Here is a 22,438-nt window from a genome sequence, read left to right on the forward strand (position 1 = left end):
CTAACACTGGAACACACCTCACTAGCATCAATACACGTGTAACAGTGTTATACATCAAACTTGTATCTAATACACGTGTAATAATGTTATAGATCGCACATATATCAATAACACGTCTAACACTGGTACAAACCTCACTAGCATCAAATACACGTGTAACAGTGTTATACATCGCACTTATATCTAATACACGTGTAATAATGTTATAGATCGCACATATATCAATAACACGTCTAACACTGGTACACACCTCACTAGCATCAAAAACACGTGTAACAGTGTTATACATCGCACTTATATCTAATACACGTGTAATGATGTTATAGATCACACATATATCAACAACACCTCACTAGCATCAAATACACGTGTAACAGTGTTATACATCTCACTTATATCTAATACACGTGTAATGATGTTATAGATCGCACATATATCAATCACACGTCTAACACTGGTACACACCTCACTAGCATCAAATACACGTGTAACAGTGTTATACATCTCACTTATATCTAATACACGTGTAATAATGTTATAGATCGCACATATATCAATAACACGTCTAACACTGGTACACACCTCACTAGCATCAAATACACGTGTAACAGTGTTATACATCTCACTTATATCAATAACACGTGTAATAATGTTATAGATCGCACATATATCAATAACACGTCTAACACTGGAACACACCTCACTAGCATCAATACACGTGTAACAGTGTTATACATCTCACTTGTATCTAATACACGTGTAATGATGTTATAGATCGCACATATATCAATAACACGTCTAACAACTGGCATCAAACACACCTCACTAGCATCTTATAATACACGTGTAACAGTGTTATACTCTCACTTGTATCTAATACACGTGTAATAATGTTATAGATCGCACATATATCAATAACACGTCTAACACTGGTACACACCTCACTAGCATCAAATACACGTGTAACAGTGTTATACGTCGCACTTATATCTAATACACGTGTAATAATGTTATAGTTAGCACATATATCAATAACACGTCTAACACTGGTACACACCTCACTAGCATCAAATACACGTGTAACAGTGTTATACATCTCACTTATATCAATAACACGTGTAATAATGTTATAGATCGCTCATATATCAATAACACGTCTAACACTGGAACACACCTCACTAGCATCAATACACGTGTAACAGTGTTATACATCTCACTTATATCTAATACACGTGTAATGATGTTATAGATCGCACATATATCAATAACACGTCTAACACTGGTACACACCTCACTAGCATCAAATACACGTGTAACAGTGTTATACATCTCACTTATATCTAATACACGTGTAATAATGTTATAGATCGCACATATATCAATAACACGTCTAACACTGGTACACACCTCACTAGCATCAAAAACACGTGTAACAGTGTTATACATCGCACTTATATCTAATACACGTGTAATGATGTTATAGATCGCACATATATCAACAACACCTCACTAGCATCAAATACACGTGTAACAGTGTTATACATCTCACTTATATCTAATACACGTGTAATGACGTTATAGATCGCACATATATCAACAACACCTCACTAGCATCAAATACACGTGTAACAGTGTTATACATCTCACATATATCTAATACACGTTTAATGATGTCATAGATCGCACCTAGCATCAATACACGTAACAGTGTTATACATCGTCAAACTTGGTATCTAATACACGTTATGATGTTATAGATCGCACATATATCTAACACGTCTAACACTGGTACACACCCACTAGCATCAAATACACGTGTAACAGTGTTATACATCTCACTTATATCTAATACACGTAATAATGTTATAGATCGCACATATCAATAACACGTCTAACACTGGTCACACACCTCACTAGCATTATATTCAATACACGTGTAACAGTGTTATCAACATCGTAACGGTGTTATACATCTCACTTATATCTAATACACGTAATGATGTTATAGATCGCACATATATCAATAACACGTCTAACACTGTACACACCTCACTAGCATCAATACACGTGTAACAGTGTTATACATCTCACTTATATCTAATACACGTGTAATAATGTTATAGATCGCACATATATCAATAACACGTCTAACACTGGAACACACCTCACTAGCATCAAATACACGTGTAACAGTGTTATACATCTCACTTTATATCTAATACACGTGTAATAATGTTATAGATCGCACATATATCAATAACACGTCTAACACTGGTACACACCTCACTAGCATCAAATACACGTGTAACAGTGTTATACATCTCACTTATATCTAATACACGTGTAATAATGTTATAGATCGCACATATATCAATAACACGTCTAACACTGGTACACACCTCACTAGCATCAATACACGTGTAACAGTGTTTATCGCATTATATCTAATACACGTCAATAAATATCTAATAACACGTGTAATGATGTTATAGCATCAAATCAATAACACGTGTAACACTTATATCACACATAATGTTACCTCACTAGCATCAAATACACGTAACCTCACTAGCATCAATACACGTAACAGTGTTATACATCTCACTTATATCTAATACACGTGTAATAATGTTATAGATCGCACATATATCAATAACACGTCTAACACTGGTACACACCTCACTAGCATCAAAAACACGTGTAACAGTGTTATACATCTCACTTATATCTAATACACGTGTAATGATGTTATAGATCGCACATATATCAATAACACCTCACTAGCACCTCACTAGCATCAAATACACGTGTAACAGTGTTATACATCTCACTTATATCTAATACACGTGTAATGACGTTATAGATCGCACATATATCGTAACAACACCTCACTAGCATCAAATACACGTGTAACAGTGTTATACATCTCACATATATCTAATACACGTTTAATGATGTCATAGATCGCACCAACATCCAATACACGACGTTGTTTTATAGTGTTATACACCACACTACATGCTTGTGTCTAAAGCGTGAATTCAAATTTGTCATTTGTAACGTAATCAGCATTTAGAACAAGCGTTTTCTCTTTGTATTTGTATTTATTATTTATTTAATCGAAGATTTCAGTTCATTAAACAAATCATTTAACATACAGATTAGACTTTTGTCAGCGTTTACTTCCAGCTTGCACGCAATCAATGATACATCTGACACTATCACATGTGCCTCTATCTTTTTCCCTATTTGTTTATGTAACACACTATTATGTACACATGCCGCCTTCGAACCCGTGAAGATCCGGGTCAGAATTGATCTTCAGCAACCCATGCTGGTCGACTAACCAGGGGCGTAGCTACCAGTATAAAAAAAGCCCGGTGTTACACATAGTGGTTGCTAAAAAGGTTGGGCTTACACATAATAGTTGCTAAAAAGGTTGAGCTTACCACTAATAGTTGCTAAAAAGGTTGGTCTTATACATAATGGTTGCATAAAAAGGTTGGGCTTACACATAATGGTTGCTAAAAAGGTTGGGCTTACACATAATGGTTGCTGAAAAGGTTGGGCTTACACATAATAGTTGCTAAAAAGGTTGGGCTTACACATAATGGTTGCTAAAAAGGTTGGTCTTACACATAATGGTTGCTAAAAAGGTTGGGCTTACACATAATGGTTGCTAAAAAGGTTATCTAAATCAGGCGCTGAGGAAGCTATTTTGTCGTGTAAGCCCGACAGGTTCCAAAGCTTTATGGTCAGATAATATTGAGGGCTTGCCCAACCTTCATAGCGAAAATCATGTATAAGCCCGGGCTTTTTATAATGTTAGCTACGTCCCTGTAAATATGGCTTACACGAAATTTATGGTTTGCTACGCGCCTGCTAACCCAGAGACTACTAACGGAATCGGATGGTCAGACTTCCTGGATGCATGCCAGCGTATCCCCAAATTGGGAGGTCCTATGTTCATGTGTAGACCCGATTATCTTCAGACCGCTTATAGTTGGAGTGAGGTGATAAACTACCAGTCACCAAACAAAGCAACGAAACAAAATCTTCAGACTTCTACTCTCAGTAGCATTAAAACATCGACCTGTCATAGTATGTATAGTATATGTGTATGCAAGCAGTGACAGGTAAGTAGGTTACGCGTTATAGTCAGAGCTATTTATAGACAGCAGGTTACAACACTCATATATTAAGTATACTTCTTCACAGTACAGTCACGCCCAAGCCGCAGCTTGCATAAATGTATTCCGTCACATCTATAAATAGCACACTATGACGTGATTTCTTGCTAAGCTTTAATAATAAGAAGCCGATATCTTCTCAACAGGTATAGTTTTCCAGGAATGATTGAAGGTTTGTAGCTGCGTTGCTTGTCAACGCTAAGGTTGTTCTCTGTTGTAAAGGCGGTAATGCCCTGAAATAGCCTTTCTCGGAAAATCAGGTACATGTAATCCCAAGAATTGAGTTATTGATAACAGCTTCCGTATATATGTTTAGCGTGCGATTAAGCTTCAGAGCTCCAGAAGACGTGAACCAGTCAAGCAGCTGCACAATGTCGGCTCCAAAGACAGCGAACGTAATTATCAGTACACGCAGTAACCAGCATTTGTCTGCTGTAGGCGATCCACCTCACCTCACGTTTGTCACTGGAGCAGATCAGAAACAGAAAACAAAAGGTGAGATGTTAGTGTTTGAGGCAATCGAGGACTGTGGTGAAAGAGATCGCGTACACTCGAGTTTGATTCCCCTACAATGTTTAAAGTTTATTATTGGTGTCCCACAACGTGATGCTGCTTGACAAGAGTCAAACGCTCTGTAAAATCCCGATAAACCACTCTTTCTCACTGTCATTCAGATTCATTTAAATAATCTACAGATGGAGCTTCCGGGGAAGACTAGGTCTTAAGAATATTCAATAGTTATAATCGTTGGGGACTCACTTGGTGTTGTAAGGGCTCAATTGGGGTGTAAGCATTCATTCATAGTCGTATCTCTGATATAGTGCTTTGAGTTTTCTCCATTTTTGTCACCCGTGGCCAGGCTAGCTATTCTCGAAACGTTCGTAGTCCTACGAACTTCTTAAGCCCATTCTTAACACATTGGCTACGATCAAAGTTAAGAATGCTTACGTCTACGAACGTTTCGAGAATAAGGGCCCAGATCTCAGTGCCCACATAAAAAACATCACAAGTTCCACCTTGCTTTAAATGTGACACAGCAGATCCAAACATGGAGTATTGAGCCCAGGTCGACTGAAACAAATAGATTGTCTCGTTCTCTGAAATGACAGGGCGGTGGGGTAGCCTAATGGTTAAAGCGTTCGCTCGTCACGCCGAAGAACCGGGTTCAATTCCCCACATGGGTACAATATAAGTTGTTCACTGGTCTCTAGGGGGGCATGGGTTGATATACCCTCTATGTTGGTTTATGTTCCCTGAGCCCGAACGGTATAGGATCGTAATAAGGAGTACCAGAGTTAGGCAACAGGTCAAACATTACTAACACGAAGTACCAAACGAATTCCCTCAGTTCGGCATTTGCAGCGGATAACATAGAAAATATTATTCGCTTGTAAGCGAGGTATATTGATTGGCTCAGCCACTCAGAAATCGACATAAGTGTGTGAGATAAAATAATGTGTGAAGCCCATTTCTGGTGTCCCCAGGCGTGATATTGCTTCAATATTGCTACAAGCGGCGTAAAGCTCACCTACTCACTCACTGAAATGACAACACAAAGTGGAAAATCTTTGAAACACCAAATCGAGCAACTGCATTGACATTACGATATTTAAAGGGTAGCACAGTGGTTAGTGTGTTCGATGGACATAGTGAAAACCCGGGTTTGATTCCCCAGGGTTTTTTGGTCCCCCACAGGGATATTGCTAGAAAAGTGCTAATAGCGGTCCAATTAATCCCTCATTACAGCGCCTTCTTAATGTATCATATATTTTTACAAACATTTGTTTTAATTTTGCAGAGATCTTCCAATCATGCACGAGTATTTCAGAAACAGAGATGCCCCCTGTGATGACCATCACCTTCAGTCACGAGGTCAAGGGTCACGTGTATGATGTCACAGCACGTGCAGACGGAACAGTCGAGTTGCTGGTAAACTAAATTTACTTAATATGATTACAGCCAATTATATGTACTGAAGCTTTATTGTAATGTGAAACACATCTAATTATGCTGAAATAAAATATGCCTGTCTGTATATAATGCGTATAAAAGCTTTAAGAACAAATAAATTATTTCATTTCTAGGACCACAGCTCTAAGGTCAACGACTTCTCCAGATGGGCACCACTTCCTTATTTCAGAGGAAGTTGAAAACAACGTCAGTTACCTGGTGTTCCAAAGCGTCAAATTTCTAGGTAACACAGTTATTTAAATCAATTTTGTAAATCGATGTCTTTATGTCGCACAGTATAACAAATCTTTACTCAACAGTTATTTGTGTACCAGAATGTTTGTACCAAGTGAGGAACTGACGGTCATTTGTTTGGTTCATTGTTAAACAATCTTTAAAACAATGGTACTAAATCATTGTTCGTTCGTCTCCTGTCCTCAATTGTATATAACCTGATTTTCCCTATTTTGCTAAACAGGAGCTAATGTATGCAGAGTCAGCCTTTGTTTTATTCATAGCTGAGTGTTTGATCCTTTCAGTTAAAACGTTAATTATTCGTGGGTTCAACATTCGAGGCCATAGAAAAGCTTCAACGTGTTTTAGGGTAGACGTGTGCGATTACCATTTTCAAATTTCAAAATATTCATAAACACATGACTGTCTTGTTCTTTAATGCAAACAAAATAAATATTGAATTTGTACTTCAGTAAACTTATCCAGTTTACATATGTACTTCTAGGAAAGTATCTCTGCTGCCACGACAACGATCTCCAGCTTCGCGTCCTTCCAGAAGTTCCTGAAAAGAGGACAGCTTTTCATTTTGATTTGATGCAAATCCAGTGATTTGTAACCCAATGCCATTTATATTTTTACGGTTGTGTTCAGTTTCATAAAGGTAATAAAATGTGTATATTATTACCCATATACGCCACCAAAGAGACTTCATATGCTTCCTATTGTCCGGTGCATAAGGTCAATTATCACCATCACAACAATGTGGATCAACCATATGCATGTACAAGGTGGCGAGTGAACGATTGAGTGAGTGAGTTGGGGGTCGGTGGATTTGTGTAAATAGAGGATAGGGTGAGTGAGTGAGTTGGGGATCGGTGGATTTGGATAAATAGAGGGTAGGGTGAGTGAGTGAGTTGGGGATCGGTGGATTTGGATAAATAGAGGATAGGGTGAGTGAGTGAGTTGGGGGTCGGTGGATTTGTGTAAATAGAGGATAGGGTGAGTGAGTGAGTTGGGGGTCGGTGGATTTGTGTAAATAGAGGATAGGGTGAGTGAGTTGAACCTTCAGGGTTCTTTTAATAGTGTTTCCGTTACATCATCCACGAATGTCTTGTTATTCTCCTCAACATGAGGTCCCAATAAACAGATTTATGATACCACTTTTAACATTATGATGCCCACAAATCTGAAAGATCTTTTGTCCCGCGTGAGCGGCCATCTCATTGTGAACTACTAGTACCTGAGGGAGGTTGATCTGGTAACTATGTAATGTGAATGACGAATTGTTTGCTTTGAATTTAGTGCTATGACATGTTCTGGTTTTTTTAAATAACGATGTAGTGAATACACACACACACACACACACACACACACACACACACACACACACACACACACACACACACACACACACACACACACACACACACACACACACACACACACACACACACACACACACACACACACACACACACGTGTGTGTGTCTGTGTCTGTGTTTGAAATAAATCTCATTTGGAATTTGCACTTAAAATATTTATGAATGCAGATTTCATCTCGTCACTATATGGCTGGAATAATGCCGATCTGACGTAAAACCCAACTCACCTCAACTTTTCAAACATTTAGAGAAATAATTGTCCAAGGGAAGTAACAACTTCCTGTCCGCGTCAACTAGTGCCACCATAATATTTTAAATGCTAGTGTATATTCCTGTTAACCTATAGTGTGCAAGCAGAAAAATATTCTAACAAGAATTGGTTGTTTATATTGTTTAGAAAAAAAATAATGAAGTCGATATTATAATCTTTGCCATTTCCTGGCACGTTCACGACATCTTGAAAACAGCCATTCGTATAGGAAGCTGTTTTGATACTAAGAGAGACACGATTCATTCAAGATGGCATCTCACAGTTTCACGCCTTTTTGTCAAGAAACGCTGATTGATATTCCCCGAGATAACGAGATTGGATTGGTTGAACTTTCCTCAGACCTCCCTTTACTACAAATTAAGCTTGTTTTGACAAGCACATGATTGGTGCTTCAAAGTGGACAATGAGATCCCATTTCGATCAAAGCCCAATGAAGTTGCAGTATAGCTTTGATCTCGCCACTGGCTTCCAAAACGCTCTCTTTGATGTATAAATCCCCACTTGTTTGTACTGAGGGCCAGTATAAAGGTTTCCCAGAGACCGATGTACTTCACTCCATCTCAGCCTGCAGGACCGATCACACCCTCTTTCAATTATCAGAGCGTCACTGACTTCCTACAGTATTAGCTATAGGCCCGATATCAGTCCAGAATTGTGTAAATAAGCCCTAGAAAATGGATCCAGTTCAAGTTGCCATCAAACTGAGAGGTCTCCTTGTTGCCCATGACAATGCAGTGAAAGAGATCCTGACATTAGGTAAATATCAACAGTTCTTATCTGCCTGTAAAAATGCCAATATTTAGTAATCTGACCTTCAAAATTGAAAACCTCATGACTTTATTTTGATCATCTCTACCAAGACTTCTAATTACCCCGTTTTACTTTTTTTCAGACATGCAGGTGTACAAGCTGATGCAAAAGATGACGGCCAACTCCTCCAACAACTGTATAATTCGAGGTGAACAGCTGATCCAGAGACGATGGGTACTGGAAGGTGTGAAGGAGATGTTTACCATCTACAGACAAATCAAGTGGCAAGAGGTGCAGGCCTGTGTAAATGCCATCACCAAAGATGTTTCTGGAGAAAGTGATACAGAGGCGGATTGGAATGCTGAAACTTCCTTCAATGACGATGACGCTTCCTTCACCGAACCCGAGGTCGACAGCTCATACAGTGAGGACGACGAAGACGAGGAAGACCTCTACACCAACGACAGCAGCTACGATATGACGACTCTCAGTCGAGCTTTGTCTGTAGACGACTGTGCACTTCATAGACACGCTTAAGGGAAATCACAAGTTCCTGGCCACATCAGCTAGTGCTACAGTAACTTTGTTATTGTTCTTGTTCAGAAATGTTGTGCAAAGAGCATCCTGTTATATTGTAACCATAATTGCTTGTTGATGGTTATGTTGATGAAATAAAATAATGAAGTCGATATTATAATCTTTGTCATTTTCTGACACGTTCACCACATCTTGAGGACAGACATTAGTATAGAAAGCTCTTTTGATACTAAGAGAGAAAGGATTCATTCAAGATGGCATCTCACAGTTTCACGCCTTTCGTCATTTTGCGCGGGTTCTGACGGTGTCATACCCAATAATCTATTCTGTCCAATAAATGTAGCAAAAGGCCATGGATAATAACCAACTAAAATGAAACACATTTAGATATTGACGATGGGATTTCCATCTCACACAGCTCCAGCTACACCACAGCATAACATTTTCAACCGTTGTCATTCCTTTGACCATATAAATGACGATGACATATCATAATGATTGAAGAAAAACACCCAAAACACTCTATCTCTCATACCGTATGTTTCGTAATGTCATCCTTTCGACTGTACTCTATCCTTTTGAAATGAACATGCCCCCAGTGCTTGGGCTGAACCCAGGAGGTTAAAAACTGTTAATGCATACAGCATGCAATGCAAAAGAAAACTGAATCTTTCAAATTGGCATCAGCACAAGTCAAAAGTATTTCTAATTCAACAAAATGCACTCGGTGTACAACATTCCCCTGAAGAAACAGAACACGAAAGATCGGAACATCCTTACACAAGACAGTGGTCATCATTGAAATGGGCTCAGTTAGCAAGCCGGTCCCATCTGTACAATGCCCTTTACATTATTGTGTATTCAAAGCAACATTTACACATGATAGAGTTGTATTACGTTGTCCTGTGCAACTCTCCAACAGAATTGCCACATATGTATTCAAGATGTACTTTCTACCCAATCTAACACACATGAACTGTCTTCAAACTATATATACACATCTTTATATGGTAAGGTTTCAAACAATCTGACGTTCACCAAGTATTGTTTCAGATGGACAATATCCACATACAAAAGTCTCAGATCATTCGTGATATATATCTATGATGTAAGAAGAGGTAGAGAAATGGTGAGGTTAACAAATAAGGTGCTACGTCAAAGAAATGCAGACAATACAGTCCATACTTTGACTTTGCCTACTTTAACAGGGATTTTCTGTTATTGTGCAAGTGGTTTTGTCGTTCTTATTTATTACAAATAGAGGTTACGTGAAGCATAAGACGTTTTCTGTTGCTATGTTTTTGTCAGCGGCCCTTCCTCTACCAACAAAAGCCAATGCATTAGAAGTAAGACGACGAAGGGCACCGTTAGATTAATCCCGACTTTATCAAGAAACGCTGATTGATATTCCCCGAGATAACGAGATTGGATTGGTTGAACTTTCCTCAGACCTCCCTTTACTACAAATTAAGCTTGTTTTGACAAGCACATGATTGGTGCTTCAAAGTGGACAATGAGATCCCATTTCGATCAAAGCCCAATGAAGTTGCAGTATAGCTTTGATCTCGCCACTGGCTTCCAAAACGCTCTCTTTGATGTATAAATCCCCACTTGTTTGTACTGAGGGCAAGTATAAAGGTTTCCCAGAGTCCGATGTACTTCACTCCATCTCAGCCTGCAGGACCGATCACACCCTCTTTCAATTATCAGAGCGTCACTGACTTCCTACAGTATTAGCTATAGGCCCGATATCAGTCCAGAATTGTGTAGATAAGCCCTAGAAAATGGATCCAGTTCAAGTTGCCATCAAGCTGAGAGGTCTCCTTGTTGCCCATGACAATGCAGTGAAAGAGATCCTGACATTAGGTAAATATCAACAGTTCTTATCTGCCTGTAAAATGCCAATATTTAGTACTCTGACCTTCAAAATTGAAAACCTCATGACTTTATTTTGATCATCTCTACCAAGACTTCTAATTACCCCGTTTTACTTTTTTCAGACATGCAGGTGTACAAGCTGATGCAAAGATGACGGCCAACTCCTCCAACAACTGTATAATTCGAGGTGAACAGCTGATCCAGAGACGATGGGTACTGGAAGGTGTGAAGGAGATGTTTACCATCTACAGACAAATCAAGTGGCAAGAGGTGCAGGCCTGTGTAAATGCCATCACCAAAGATGTTTCTGGAGAAAGTGATACAGAGGCGGATTGGAATGCTGAAACTTCCTTCAATGACGATGACGCTTCCTTCACCGAACCCGAGGTCGACAGCTCATACAGTGAGGACGACGAAGACGAGGAAGACCTCTACACCAACGACAGCAGCTACGATATGACGACTCTCAGTCGAGCTTTGTCTGTAGACGACTGTGCACTTCATAGACACGCTTAAGGGAAATCACAAGTTCCTGGCCACATCAGCTAGTGCTACAGTAACTTTGTTATTGTTCTTGTTCAGAAATGTTGTGCAAAGAACATCCTGTTATATTGTAACCATAATTGCTTGTTGATGGTTATGTTGATGAAATAAAATAATGAAGTCGATATTATAATCTTTGTCATTTGCTGACACGTTCACGACATCTTGAGGACAGACATTAGTATAGAAAGCTCTTTTGATACTAAGAGAGAAACGATTCATTCAAGATGGCATCTCACAGTTTCACGCCTTTTTCGTCATTTTGCGCGGGTTCTGACGGTGTCATGCCCAATAATCTATTCTGTCCAATAAATGTAGCTAAAAGCCATGGATAATAACCAACTAAAATGAAACACATTTAGATATTGACGATGGGATTTCCATCTTACACAACTCCGGCTACGCCACAGCATAACATTTTCAACCGTTGTCATTCCTTTGACCATATAAATGACCATGACATATCATAATGATTGAAGAAAACCACCCAAAATACTCTATCTCTCATACCGAATGTTTCGTAATGTCATCCTTTCGACTGTACTCTATCCTTTTGAAATGAACATGCCCCAGTGCTTGGGCTGAACCTAGGAGGTTAAAACTGTTAATGCATACAGCATACAATGCAAAAGAAAACTGAATCTTTCAAATTGGCATCAGCACAAGTCAAAAGTATTTCAAGAAAAAGCACTCGGTGTACAACATTCCCCTGAAGAAACAGAACACGAAAGATCGGAACATCCTTACACAAGACAGTGGTCATCATTGAAATGGGCTCAGTTAGCAAGCTGGTCCCATCTGTACAATGCCCTTTTACATTATTGTGTATTCAAAGCAACATTTACACATGATAGAGTTGTATTACGTTGTCCTGTGCAACTCTCCAACAGAATTGCCACATATGTATTCAAGATGTACTTTCTACCCAATCTAACACACATGAACTGTCTTCAAACTATATATACACATCTTTATATGGTAAGGTTTCAAACAATCTGACGTTCACCAAGTATTGTTTCAGATGGACAATATCCACATACAAAAGTCTCAGATCATTCGTGATATATATCTATGATGTAAGAAGAGGTAGAGAAATGGTGAGGTTAACAAATAAGGTGCTACGTCAAAGAAATGCAGACAATACAGTCCATACTTTGACTTTGCCTACTTTAACAGGGATTTTCTGTTATTGTGCAAGTGGTTTTGTCGTTCTTATTTATTACAAATAGAGGTTTCGTGAAGCATAAGACGTTTTCTGTTGCTATGTTTTGTCAGCGGCCTTCTCCCTCTACCAACAAAAGCCAATGCATTAGAAGTAAGACGACGAAGGGCACCGTTAGATTAATCCCGACTTTATCAAGAAACGCTGATTGATATTCCCCGAGATAACGAGATTGGATTGGTTGAACTTTCCTCAGACCTCCCTTTACTACAAATTAAGCTTGTTTTGACAAGCACATGATTGGTGCTTCAAAGTGGACAATGAGATCCCATTTCGATCAAAGCCCAATGAAGTTGCAGTATAGCTTTGATCTCGCCACTGGCTTCCAAAACGCTCTCTTTGATGTATAAATCCCCACTTGTTTGTACTGAGGGCAAGTATAAAGGTTTCCCAGAGTCCGATGTACTTCACTCCATCTCAGCCTGCAGGACCGATCACACCCTCTTTCAATTATCAGAGCGTCACTGACTTCCTACAGTATTAGCTATAGGCCCGATATCAGTCCAGAATTGTGTAGATAAGCCCTAGAAAATGGATCCAGTTCAAGTTGCCATCAAGCTGAGAGGTCTCCTTGTTGCCCATGACAATGCAGTGAAAGAGATCCTGACATTAGGTAAATATCAACAGTTCTTATCTGCCTGTAAAATGCCAATATTTAGTACTCTGACCTTCAAAATTGAAAACCTCATGACTTTATTTTGATCATCTCTACCAAGACTTCTAATTACCCCGTTTTACTTTTTTTCAGACATGCAGGTGTGCAAGCTGATGCAAAAAGACGGCCAACTCCTCCAACAACTGTATAATTCGAGGTGAACAGCTGATCCAGAGACGATGGGTACTGGAAGGTGTGAAGGAGATGTTTACCATCTACAGACAAATCAAGTGGCAAGAGGTGCAGGCCTGTGTAAATGCCATCACCAAAGATGTTTCTGGAGAAAGTGATACAGAGGCGGATTGGAATGCTGAAACTTCCTTCAATGACGATGACGCTTCCTTCACCGAACCCGAGGTCGACAGCTCATACAGTGAGGACGACGAAGACGAGGAAGACCTCTACACCAACGACAGCAGCTACGATATGACGACTCTCAGTCGAGCTTTGTCTGTAGACGACTGTGCACTTCATAGACACGCTTAAGGGAAATCACAAGTTCCTGGCCACATCAGCTAGTGCTACATTAACTTTGTTATTGTTCTTGTTCAGAAATGTTGTGCAAAGAACATCCTGTTATATTGTAACCATAATTGCTTGTTGATGGTTATGTTGATGAAATAAAATAATGAAGTCGATATTATAATCTTTGTCATTTGCTGACACGTTCACGACATCTTGAGGACAGACATTAGTATAGAAAGCTCTTTTGATACTAAGAGAGAAACGATTCATTCAAGATGGCATCTCACAGTTTCACGCCTTTCGTCATTTTGCGCGGGTTCTGACGGTGTCATGCCCAATAATCTATTCTGTCCAATAAATGTAGCTAAAAGCCATGGATAATAACCAACTAAAATGAAACACATTTAGATATTGACGATGGGATTTCCATCTTACACAACTCCGGCTACGCCACAGCATAACATTTTCAACCGTTGTCATTCCTTTGACCATATAAATGACCATGACATATCATAATGATTGAAGAAAACCACCCAAAATACTCTATCTCTCATACCGAATGTTTCGTAATGTCATCCTTTCGACTGTACTCTATCCTTTTGAAATGAACATGCCCCAGTGCTTGGGCTGAACCTAGGAGGTTAAAAACTGTTAATGCATACAGCATACAATGCAAAAGAAAACTGAATCTTTCAAATTGGCATCAGCACAAGTCAAAAGTATTTCAAGAAAAAGCACTCGGTGTACAACATTCCCCTGAAGAAACAGAACACGAAAGATCGGAACATCCTTACACAAGACAGTGGTCATCATTGAAATGGGCTCAGTTAGCAAGCTGGTCCCATCTGTACAATGCCCTTTTACATTATTGTGTATTCAAAGCAACATTTACACATGATAGAGTTGTATTACGTTGTCCTGTGCAACTCTCCAACAGAATTGTCACATATGTATTCAAGATGTACTTTCTACCCAATCTAACACACATGAACTGTCTTCAAACTATATATACACATCTTTATATGGTAAGGTTTCAAACAATCTGACGTTCACCAAGTATTGTTTCAGATGGACAATATCCACATACAAAAGTCTCAGATCATTCGTGATATATATCTATGATGTAAGAAGAGGTAGAGAAATGGTGAGGTTAACAAATAAGGTGCTACGTCAAAGAAATGCAGACAATACAGTCCATACTTTGACTTTGCCTACTTTAACAGGGATTTTCTGTTATTGTGCAAGTGGTTTTGTCGTTCTTATTTATTACAAATAGAGGTTTCGTGAAGCATAAGACGTTTTCTGTTGCTATGTTTTTGTCAGCGGCCTTCTCCCTCTACCAACAAAAGCCAATGCATTAGAAGTAAGACGACGAAGGGCACCGTTAGATTAATCCCGACTTTATCAAGAAACGCTGATTGATATTCCCCGAGATAACGAGATTGGATTGGTTGAACTTTCCTCAGACCTCCCTTTACTACAAATTAAGCTTGTTTTGACAAGCACATGATTGGTGCTTCAAAGTGGACAATGAGATCCCATTTCGATCAAAGCCCAATGAAGTTGCAGTATAGCTTTGATCTCGCCACTGGCTTCCAAAACGCTCTCTTTGATGTATAAATCCCCACTTGTTTGTACTGAGGGCAAGTATAAAGGTTTCCCAGAGTCCGATGTACTTCACTCCATCTCAGCCTGCAGGACCGATCACACCCTCTTTCAATTATCAGAGCGTCACTGACTTCCTACAGTATTAGCTATAGGCCCGATATCAGTCCAGAATTGTGTAGATAAGCCCTAGAAAATGGATCCAGTTCAAGTTGCCATCAAGCTGAGAGGTCTCCTTGTTGCCCATGACAATGCAGTGAAAGAGATCCTGACATTAGGTAAATATCAACAGTTCTTATCTGCCTGTAAAATGCCAATATTTAGTACTCTGACCTTCAAAATTGAAAACCTCATGACTTTATTTTGATCATCTCTACCAAGACTTCTAATTACCCCGTTTTACTTTTTTTCAGACATGCAGGTGTACAAGCTGATGCAAAAAGACGGCCAACTCCTCCAACAACTGTATAATTCGAGGTGAACAGCTGATCCAGAGACGATGGGTACTGGAAGGTGTGAAGGAGATGTTTACCATCTACAGACAAATCAAGTGGCAAGAGGTGCAGGCCTGTGTAAATGCCATCACCAAAGATGTTTCTGGAGAAAGGGATACAGAGGCGGATTGGAATGCTGAAACTTCCTTCAATGACGATGACGCTTCCTTCACCGAACCCGAGGTCGACAGCTCATACAGTGAGGACGACGAAGACGAGGAAGACCTCTACACCAACGACAGCAGCTACGATATGACGACTCTCAGTCGAGCTTTGTCTGTAGACGACTGTGCACTTCATAGACACGCTTAAGGGAAATCACAAGTTCCTGGCCACATCAGCTAGTGCTACATTAACTTTGTTATTGTTCTTGTTCAGAAATGTTGTGCAAAGAACATCCTGTTATATTGTAACCATAATTGCTTGTTGATGGTTATGTTGATGAAATAAAATAATGAAGTCGATATTATAATCTTTGTCATTTGCTGACACGTTCACGACATCTTGAGGACAGACATTAGTATAGAAAGCTCTTTTGATACTAAGAGAGAAACGATTCATTCAAGATGGCATCTCACAGTTTCACGCCTTTCGTCATTTTGCGCGGGTTCTGACGGTGTCATGCCCAATAATCTATTCTGTCCAATAAATGTAGCTAAAAGCCATGGATAATAACCAACTAAAATGAAACACATTTAGATATTGACGATGGGATTTCCATCTTACACAACTCCGGCTACGCCACAGCATAACATTTTCAACCGTTGTCATTCCTTTGACCATATAAATGACCATGACATATCATAATGATTGAAGAAAACCACCCAAAATACTCTATCTCTCATACCGAATGTTTCGTAATGTCATCCTTTCGACTGTACTCTATCCTTTTGAAATGAACATGCCCCAGTGCTTGGGCTGAACCTAGGAGGTTAAAACTGTTAATGCATACAGCATACAATGCAAAAGAAAACTGAATCTTTCAAATTGGCATCAGCACAAGTCAAAAGTATTTCAAGAAAAAGCACTCGGTGTACAACATTCCCCTGAAGAAACAGAACACGAAAGATCGGAACATCCTTACACAAGACAGTGGTCATCATTGAAATGGGCTCAGTTAGCAAGCTGGTCCCATCTGTACAATGCCCTTTTACATTATTGTGTATTCAAAGCAACATTTACACATGATAGAGTTGTATTACGTTGTCCTGTGCAACTCTCCAACAGAATTGTCACATATGTATTCAAGATGTACTTTCTACCCAATCTAACACACATGAACTGTCTTCAAACTATATATACACATCTTTATATGGTAAGGGTTTCAAACAATCTGACGTTCACCAAGTATTGTTTCAGATGGACAATATCCACATACAAAAGTCTCAGATCATTCGTGATATATATCTATGATGTAAGAAGAGGTAGAGAAATGGTGAGGTTAACAAATAAGGTGCTACGTCAAAGAAATGCAGACAATACAGTCCATACTTTGACTTTGCCTACTTTAACAGGGATTTTCTGTTATTGTGCAAGTGGTTTTGTCGTTCTTATTTATTACAAATAGAGGTTTCGTGAAGCATAAGACGTTTTCTGTTGCTATGTTTTTGTCAGCGGCCTTCTCCCTCTACCAACAAAAGCCAATGCATTAGAAGTAAGACGACGAAGGGCACCGTTAGATTAATCCCGACTTTATCAAGAAACGCTGATTGATATTCCCCGAGATAACGAGATTGGATTGGTTGAACTTTCCTCAGACCTCCCTTTACTACAAATTAAGCTTGTTTTGACAAGCACATGATTGGTGCTTCAAAGTGGACAATGAGATCCCATTTCGATCAAAGCCCAATGAAGTTGCAGTATAGCTTTGATCTCGCCACTGGCTTCCAAAACGCTCTCTTTGATGTATAAATCCCCACTTGTTTGTACTGAGGGCAAGTATAAAGGTTTCCCAGAGTCCGATGTACTTCACTCCATCTCAGCCTGCAGGACCGATCACACCCTCTTTCAATTATCAGAGCGTCACTGACTTCCTACAGTATTAGCTATAGGCCCGATATCAGTCCAGAATTGTGTAGATAAGCCCTAGAAAATGGATCCAGTTCAAGTTGCCATCAAGCTGAGAGGTCTCCTTGTTGCCCATGACAATGCAGTGAAAGAGATCCTGACATTAGGTAAATATCAACAGTTCTTATCTGCCTGTAAAATGCCAATATTTAGTACTCTGACCTTCAAAATTGAAAACCTCATGACTTTATTTTGATCATCTCTACCAAGACTTCTAATTACCCCGTTTTACTTTTTTTCAGACATGCAGGTGTGCAAGCTGATGCAAAAAGACGGCCAACTCCTCCAACAACTGTATAATTCGAGGTGAACAGCTGATCCAGAGACGATGGGTACTGGAAGGTGTGAAGGAGATGTTTACCATCTACAGACAAATCAAGTGGCAAGAGGTGCAGGCCTGTGTAAATGCCATCACCAAAGATGTTTCTGGAGAAAGTGATACAGAGGCGGATTGGAATGCTGAAACTTCCTTCAATGACGATGACGCTTCCTTCACCGAACCCGAGGTCGACAGCTCATACAGTGAGGACGACGAAGACGAGGAAGACCTCTACACCAACGACAGCAGCTACGATATGACGACTCTCAGTCGAGCTTTGTCTGTAGACGACTGTGCACTTCATAGACACGCTTAAGGGAAATCACAAGTTCCTGGCCACATCAGCTAGTGCTACAGTAACTTTGTTATTGTTCTTGTTCAGAAATGTTGTGCAAAGAACATCCTGTTATATTGTAACCATAATTGCTTGTTGATGGTTATGTTGATGAAATAAAATAATGAAGTCGATATTATAATCTTTGTCATTTGCTGACACGTTCACGACATCTTGAGGACAGACATTAGTATAGAAAGCTCTTTTGATACTAAGAGAGAAACGATTCATTCAAGATGGCATCTCACAGTTTCACGCCTTTCGTCATTTTGCGCGGGTTCTGACGGTGTCATGCCCAATAATCTATTCTGTCCAATAAATGTAGCTAAAAGCCATGGATAATAACCAACTAAAATGAAACACATTTAGATATTGACGATGGGATTTCCATCTTACACAACTCCGGCTACGCCACAGCATAACATTTTCAACCGTTGTCATTCCTTTGACCATATAAATGACCATGACATATCATAATGATTGAAGAAAACCACCCAAAATACTCTATCTCTCATACCGAATGTTTCGTAATGTCATCCTTTCGACTGTACTCTATCCTTTTGAAATGAACATGCCCCAGTGCTTGGGCTGAACCTAGGAGGTTAAAAACTGTTAATGCATACAGCATACAATGCAAAAGAAAACTGAATCTTTCAAATTGGCATCAGCACAAGTCAAAAGTATTTCAAGAAAAAGCACTCGGTGTACAACATTCCCCTGAAGAAACAGAACACGAAAGATCGGAACATCCTTACACAAGACAGTGGTCATCATTGAAATGGGCTCAGTTAGCAAGCTGGTCCCATCTGTACAATGCCCTTTTACATTATTGTGTATTCAAAGCAACATTTACACATGATAGAGTTGTATTACGTTGTCCTGTGCAACTCTCCAACAGAATTGTCACATATGTATTCAAGATGTACTTTCTACCCAATCTAACACACATGAACTGTCTTCAAACTATATATACACATCTTTATATGGTAAGGTTTCAAACAATCTGACGTTCACCAAGTATTGTTTCAGATGGACAATATCCACATACAAAAGTCTCAGATCATTCGTGATATATATCTATGATGTAAGAAGAGGTAGAGAAATGGTGAGGTTAACAAATAAGGTGCTACGTCAAAGAAATGCAGACAATACAGTCCATACTTTGACTTTGCCTACTTTAACAGGGATTTTCTGTTATTGTGCAACTGGTTTTGTCGTTCTTATTTATTACAAATAGAGGTTTACGTGAAGCATAAGACGTTTTCTGTTGCTATGTTTTTGTCAGCGGCCTTCTCCCTCTACCAACAAAAGCCAATGCATTAGAAGTAAGACGACGAAGGGCACCGTTAGATTAATCCCGACTTTATCAAGAAACGCTGATTGATATTCCCCGAGATAACGAGATTGGATTGGTTGAACTTTCCTCAGACCTCCCTTTACTACAAATTAAGCTTGTTTTGACAAGCACATGATTGGTGCTTCAAAGTGGACAATGAGATCCCATTTCGATCAAAGCCCAATGAAGTTGCAGTATAGCTTTGATCTCGCCACTGGCTTCCAAAACGCTCTCTTTGATGTATAAATCCCCACTTGTTTGTACTGAGGGCAAGTATAAAGGTTTCCCAGAGTCCGATGTACTTCAAGCCCAACCGTCCAACGAAACGTGTGACGGACACTTACCGCAGGCCACAACCAGCCAAATGCCTCTCCTGGCATTCGCCACCAGCAGCAATACAATGCTAAATCACGTATACTCTACAAACAAATTTGCCCTCTGCCTCCAAGAAGCAACACATCACTTGCAAATACATAAACTTCCGGCAGAGGTTTCAAAGTAACATTTCCAGATGAACATTCACTCCAACAACACACTCAAACACACTTTAATAGACGGAAACCTTACAATAAAATGGGAGAAACCGAGGTGGCAGACACAAAACACAGGTTAATTTCACATCGACAACGGGAAACACCAACAGACATTCAAGGAATACATACGTGCAAATGCTGTCACAAACCAACCCAAAATCACAGACTACAAAACAATAAACACAAAACAACCATCCGCAAACAACCCCAATGCAGATAACCTTCTCATTTCAATCAACCACCTACCAACTCTACATCACATTTAAGTGCATTAAATCTACAAGTACACCCCATCCGTAAAACCCAACACAATGTAAAACTGCTTAATTCAATCACACAACAGACAACTGTAAAACTATTCACTATGCTTCAAAATGCGGGTCAGACATGCATGACATCACAGAATGCACTCTTACACTACATATTGCATACACTGCCAAATACAAGGACACTCTGCAAATCAAAACACCTGCCCCATAAAACAGACACAAATATTAGTAAAATCAACAAGCACCTCAAACAAACTGACCTGCCCAAACCTGCAGATCTTACACCCACAAAACAATTACTCCCTACTATCACTATCGTCCTCCTCTCCTCAAACATCTCACTCTTCCACAAACACCTCCGCCCTTCCTACCACGCCCCCCACCCGGGCCCTACCAAATCCCACAAACCCCGCTAACCTCCATCCCTACCTCCCTCCCAACCACCATCCCTCCCCAACATCAAACCTCCCCCCAAACGCCTTAACTCCCACCCCTGCCCCAACCCAACCAAACCCAAACCCCAACCCACCACTCAAGTACCCACCTCCAAATCCCCAACCCATCAAACCACTACTCCCTCCTCCTCCCAACCCCACCCCATCAAACCCACCCAAACAACTCCCTGTTCCAAAACTGCCCCCACCCACTAAACCCTCCATCCAACCACTCCCCCACATCTTCCATCCCCCCAACCCTCTCCTTCACTGCTTCACCCAAACCCCTGGTCACTCCACCCAAAAAATGCACTGGCATCTGTCTTCCCACAAACAAATCTCACACTCACCCCACAAAAATAACCCACAATTTAAACCCCTCATTATTGAATTCATCACTGCAGCAATACTCATGAACAACCCCACAGCCAAAAATTACACAACATTGTACGCAGAAACAAAAATATATCACAAGAGTCTAGCTAGTCTCATCATAGCAGTTAAATCCCTCTCTATAAAACAACTCCACCACTCTCAAGCTACCCTAGCACTTCAACCCTCTCTTCTTAAAAATTTCTGCCCCATCCATGGCTTATTATAATATCATATTCCAAATTACTGCAGTCATGGCTCTGATAATGGAATTGTAATCTGCCTCCGGAGCAAACGGGCATGAGCTTAAGGCACTCATCGCCCAAAACAAAATTTCTGCCCCAAATAATATTCTCCTACAAGAAACAAAACTTTCACAAAATTCGCCTTCAAAAAATCCCAGGCTACAATTATATCAGGAAGGATAGACCCTGATAACACATCTCTCCCAGGTCCCCAGCAGGGGACTGGGAATATTCATCTCAAATAAACTCAATTATTCAGAAATTGACATTCAAACTACTAACTTTCTTAGAAGTCCTGGCAATAAAAACTACAATAAATAATAAACTATTAACTTTCATAAATACTCTACAGA

General features: G+C 39.8%; 2 protein-coding genes across 3 annotated transcripts; both read left to right on the forward strand.

Moving 5' to 3' along the window:
* The first annotated feature begins 4,317 nt into the window (after positions 1–4,317).
* Positions 4,318–7,076, forward strand: LOC124264420. Of its 2 annotated transcripts, XR_006895135.1 has the most exons (5): positions 4,318–4,336; positions 4,519–4,685; positions 5,989–6,119; positions 6,275–6,384; positions 6,880–7,076. XR_006895135.1 is itself a non-coding variant. In XM_046699162.1 (4 exons), exons 1-3 carry the CDS (start codon positions 4,562–4,564, stop codon positions 6,338–6,340), a joined length of 321 nt encoding a protein of 106 aa, XP_046555118.1. In that variant the 5' UTR covers positions 4,519–4,561; the 3' UTR covers positions 6,341–6,384; positions 6,880–7,076. The 2 variants fall into 2 exon arrangements, 1 of the variants encoding a protein (XP_046555118.1); XM_046699162.1 differs by lacking the exon at positions 4,318–4,336.
* A 1,622-nt stretch (positions 7,077–8,698) lies between these two features.
* LOC124264419 lies at positions 8,699–9,466 on the forward strand. Its single transcript, XM_046699161.1, has 2 exons — positions 8,699–8,783; positions 8,920–9,466. Exons 1-2 carry the CDS (start codon positions 8,702–8,704, stop codon positions 9,312–9,314), a joined length of 477 nt encoding a protein of 158 aa, XP_046555117.1. The 5' UTR covers positions 8,699–8,701; the 3' UTR covers positions 9,315–9,466.
* The last annotated feature ends 12,972 nt before the right edge of the window (positions 9,467–22,438 follow it).

Source organism: Haliotis rubra, unplaced genomic scaffold (genome assembly GCF_003918875.1).
Source record: "Haliotis rubra isolate DU_JTF1 unplaced genomic scaffold, ASM391887v1 Scf922, whole genome shotgun sequence".
Lineage (NCBI taxonomy): Eukaryota > Metazoa > Mollusca > Gastropoda > Lepetellida > Haliotidae > Haliotis > Haliotis rubra.

What these genes read in the sequence shown, in the direction of transcription:
- LOC124264420 (XM_046699162.1), top strand. Translation starts at nt 4,562, where the DNA reads ATGTCGGCTCCAAAGACAGCGAACGTAATTATCAGTACACGCAGTAAC. An exon ending in TCAGAAACAGAAAACAAAAG is followed by an intron (nt 4,686 to 5,988) that starts GTGAGATGTTAG and finishes TTAATTTTGCAG; the next exon opens with AGATCTTCCAATCATGCACG. An exon ending in ACGGAACAGTCGAGTTGCTG is followed by an intron (nt 6,120 to 6,274) that starts GTAAACTAAATT and finishes TTTCATTTCTAG; the next exon opens with GACCACAGCTCTAAGGTCAA.
- LOC124264419 (XM_046699161.1), top strand. Translation starts at nt 8,702, where the DNA reads ATGGATCCAGTTCAAGTTGCCATCAAACTGAGAGGTCTCCTTGTTGCC. An exon ending in GAAAGAGATCCTGACATTAG is followed by an intron (nt 8,784 to 8,919) that starts GTAAATATCAAC and finishes ACTTTTTTTCAG; the next exon opens with ACATGCAGGTGTACAAGCTG.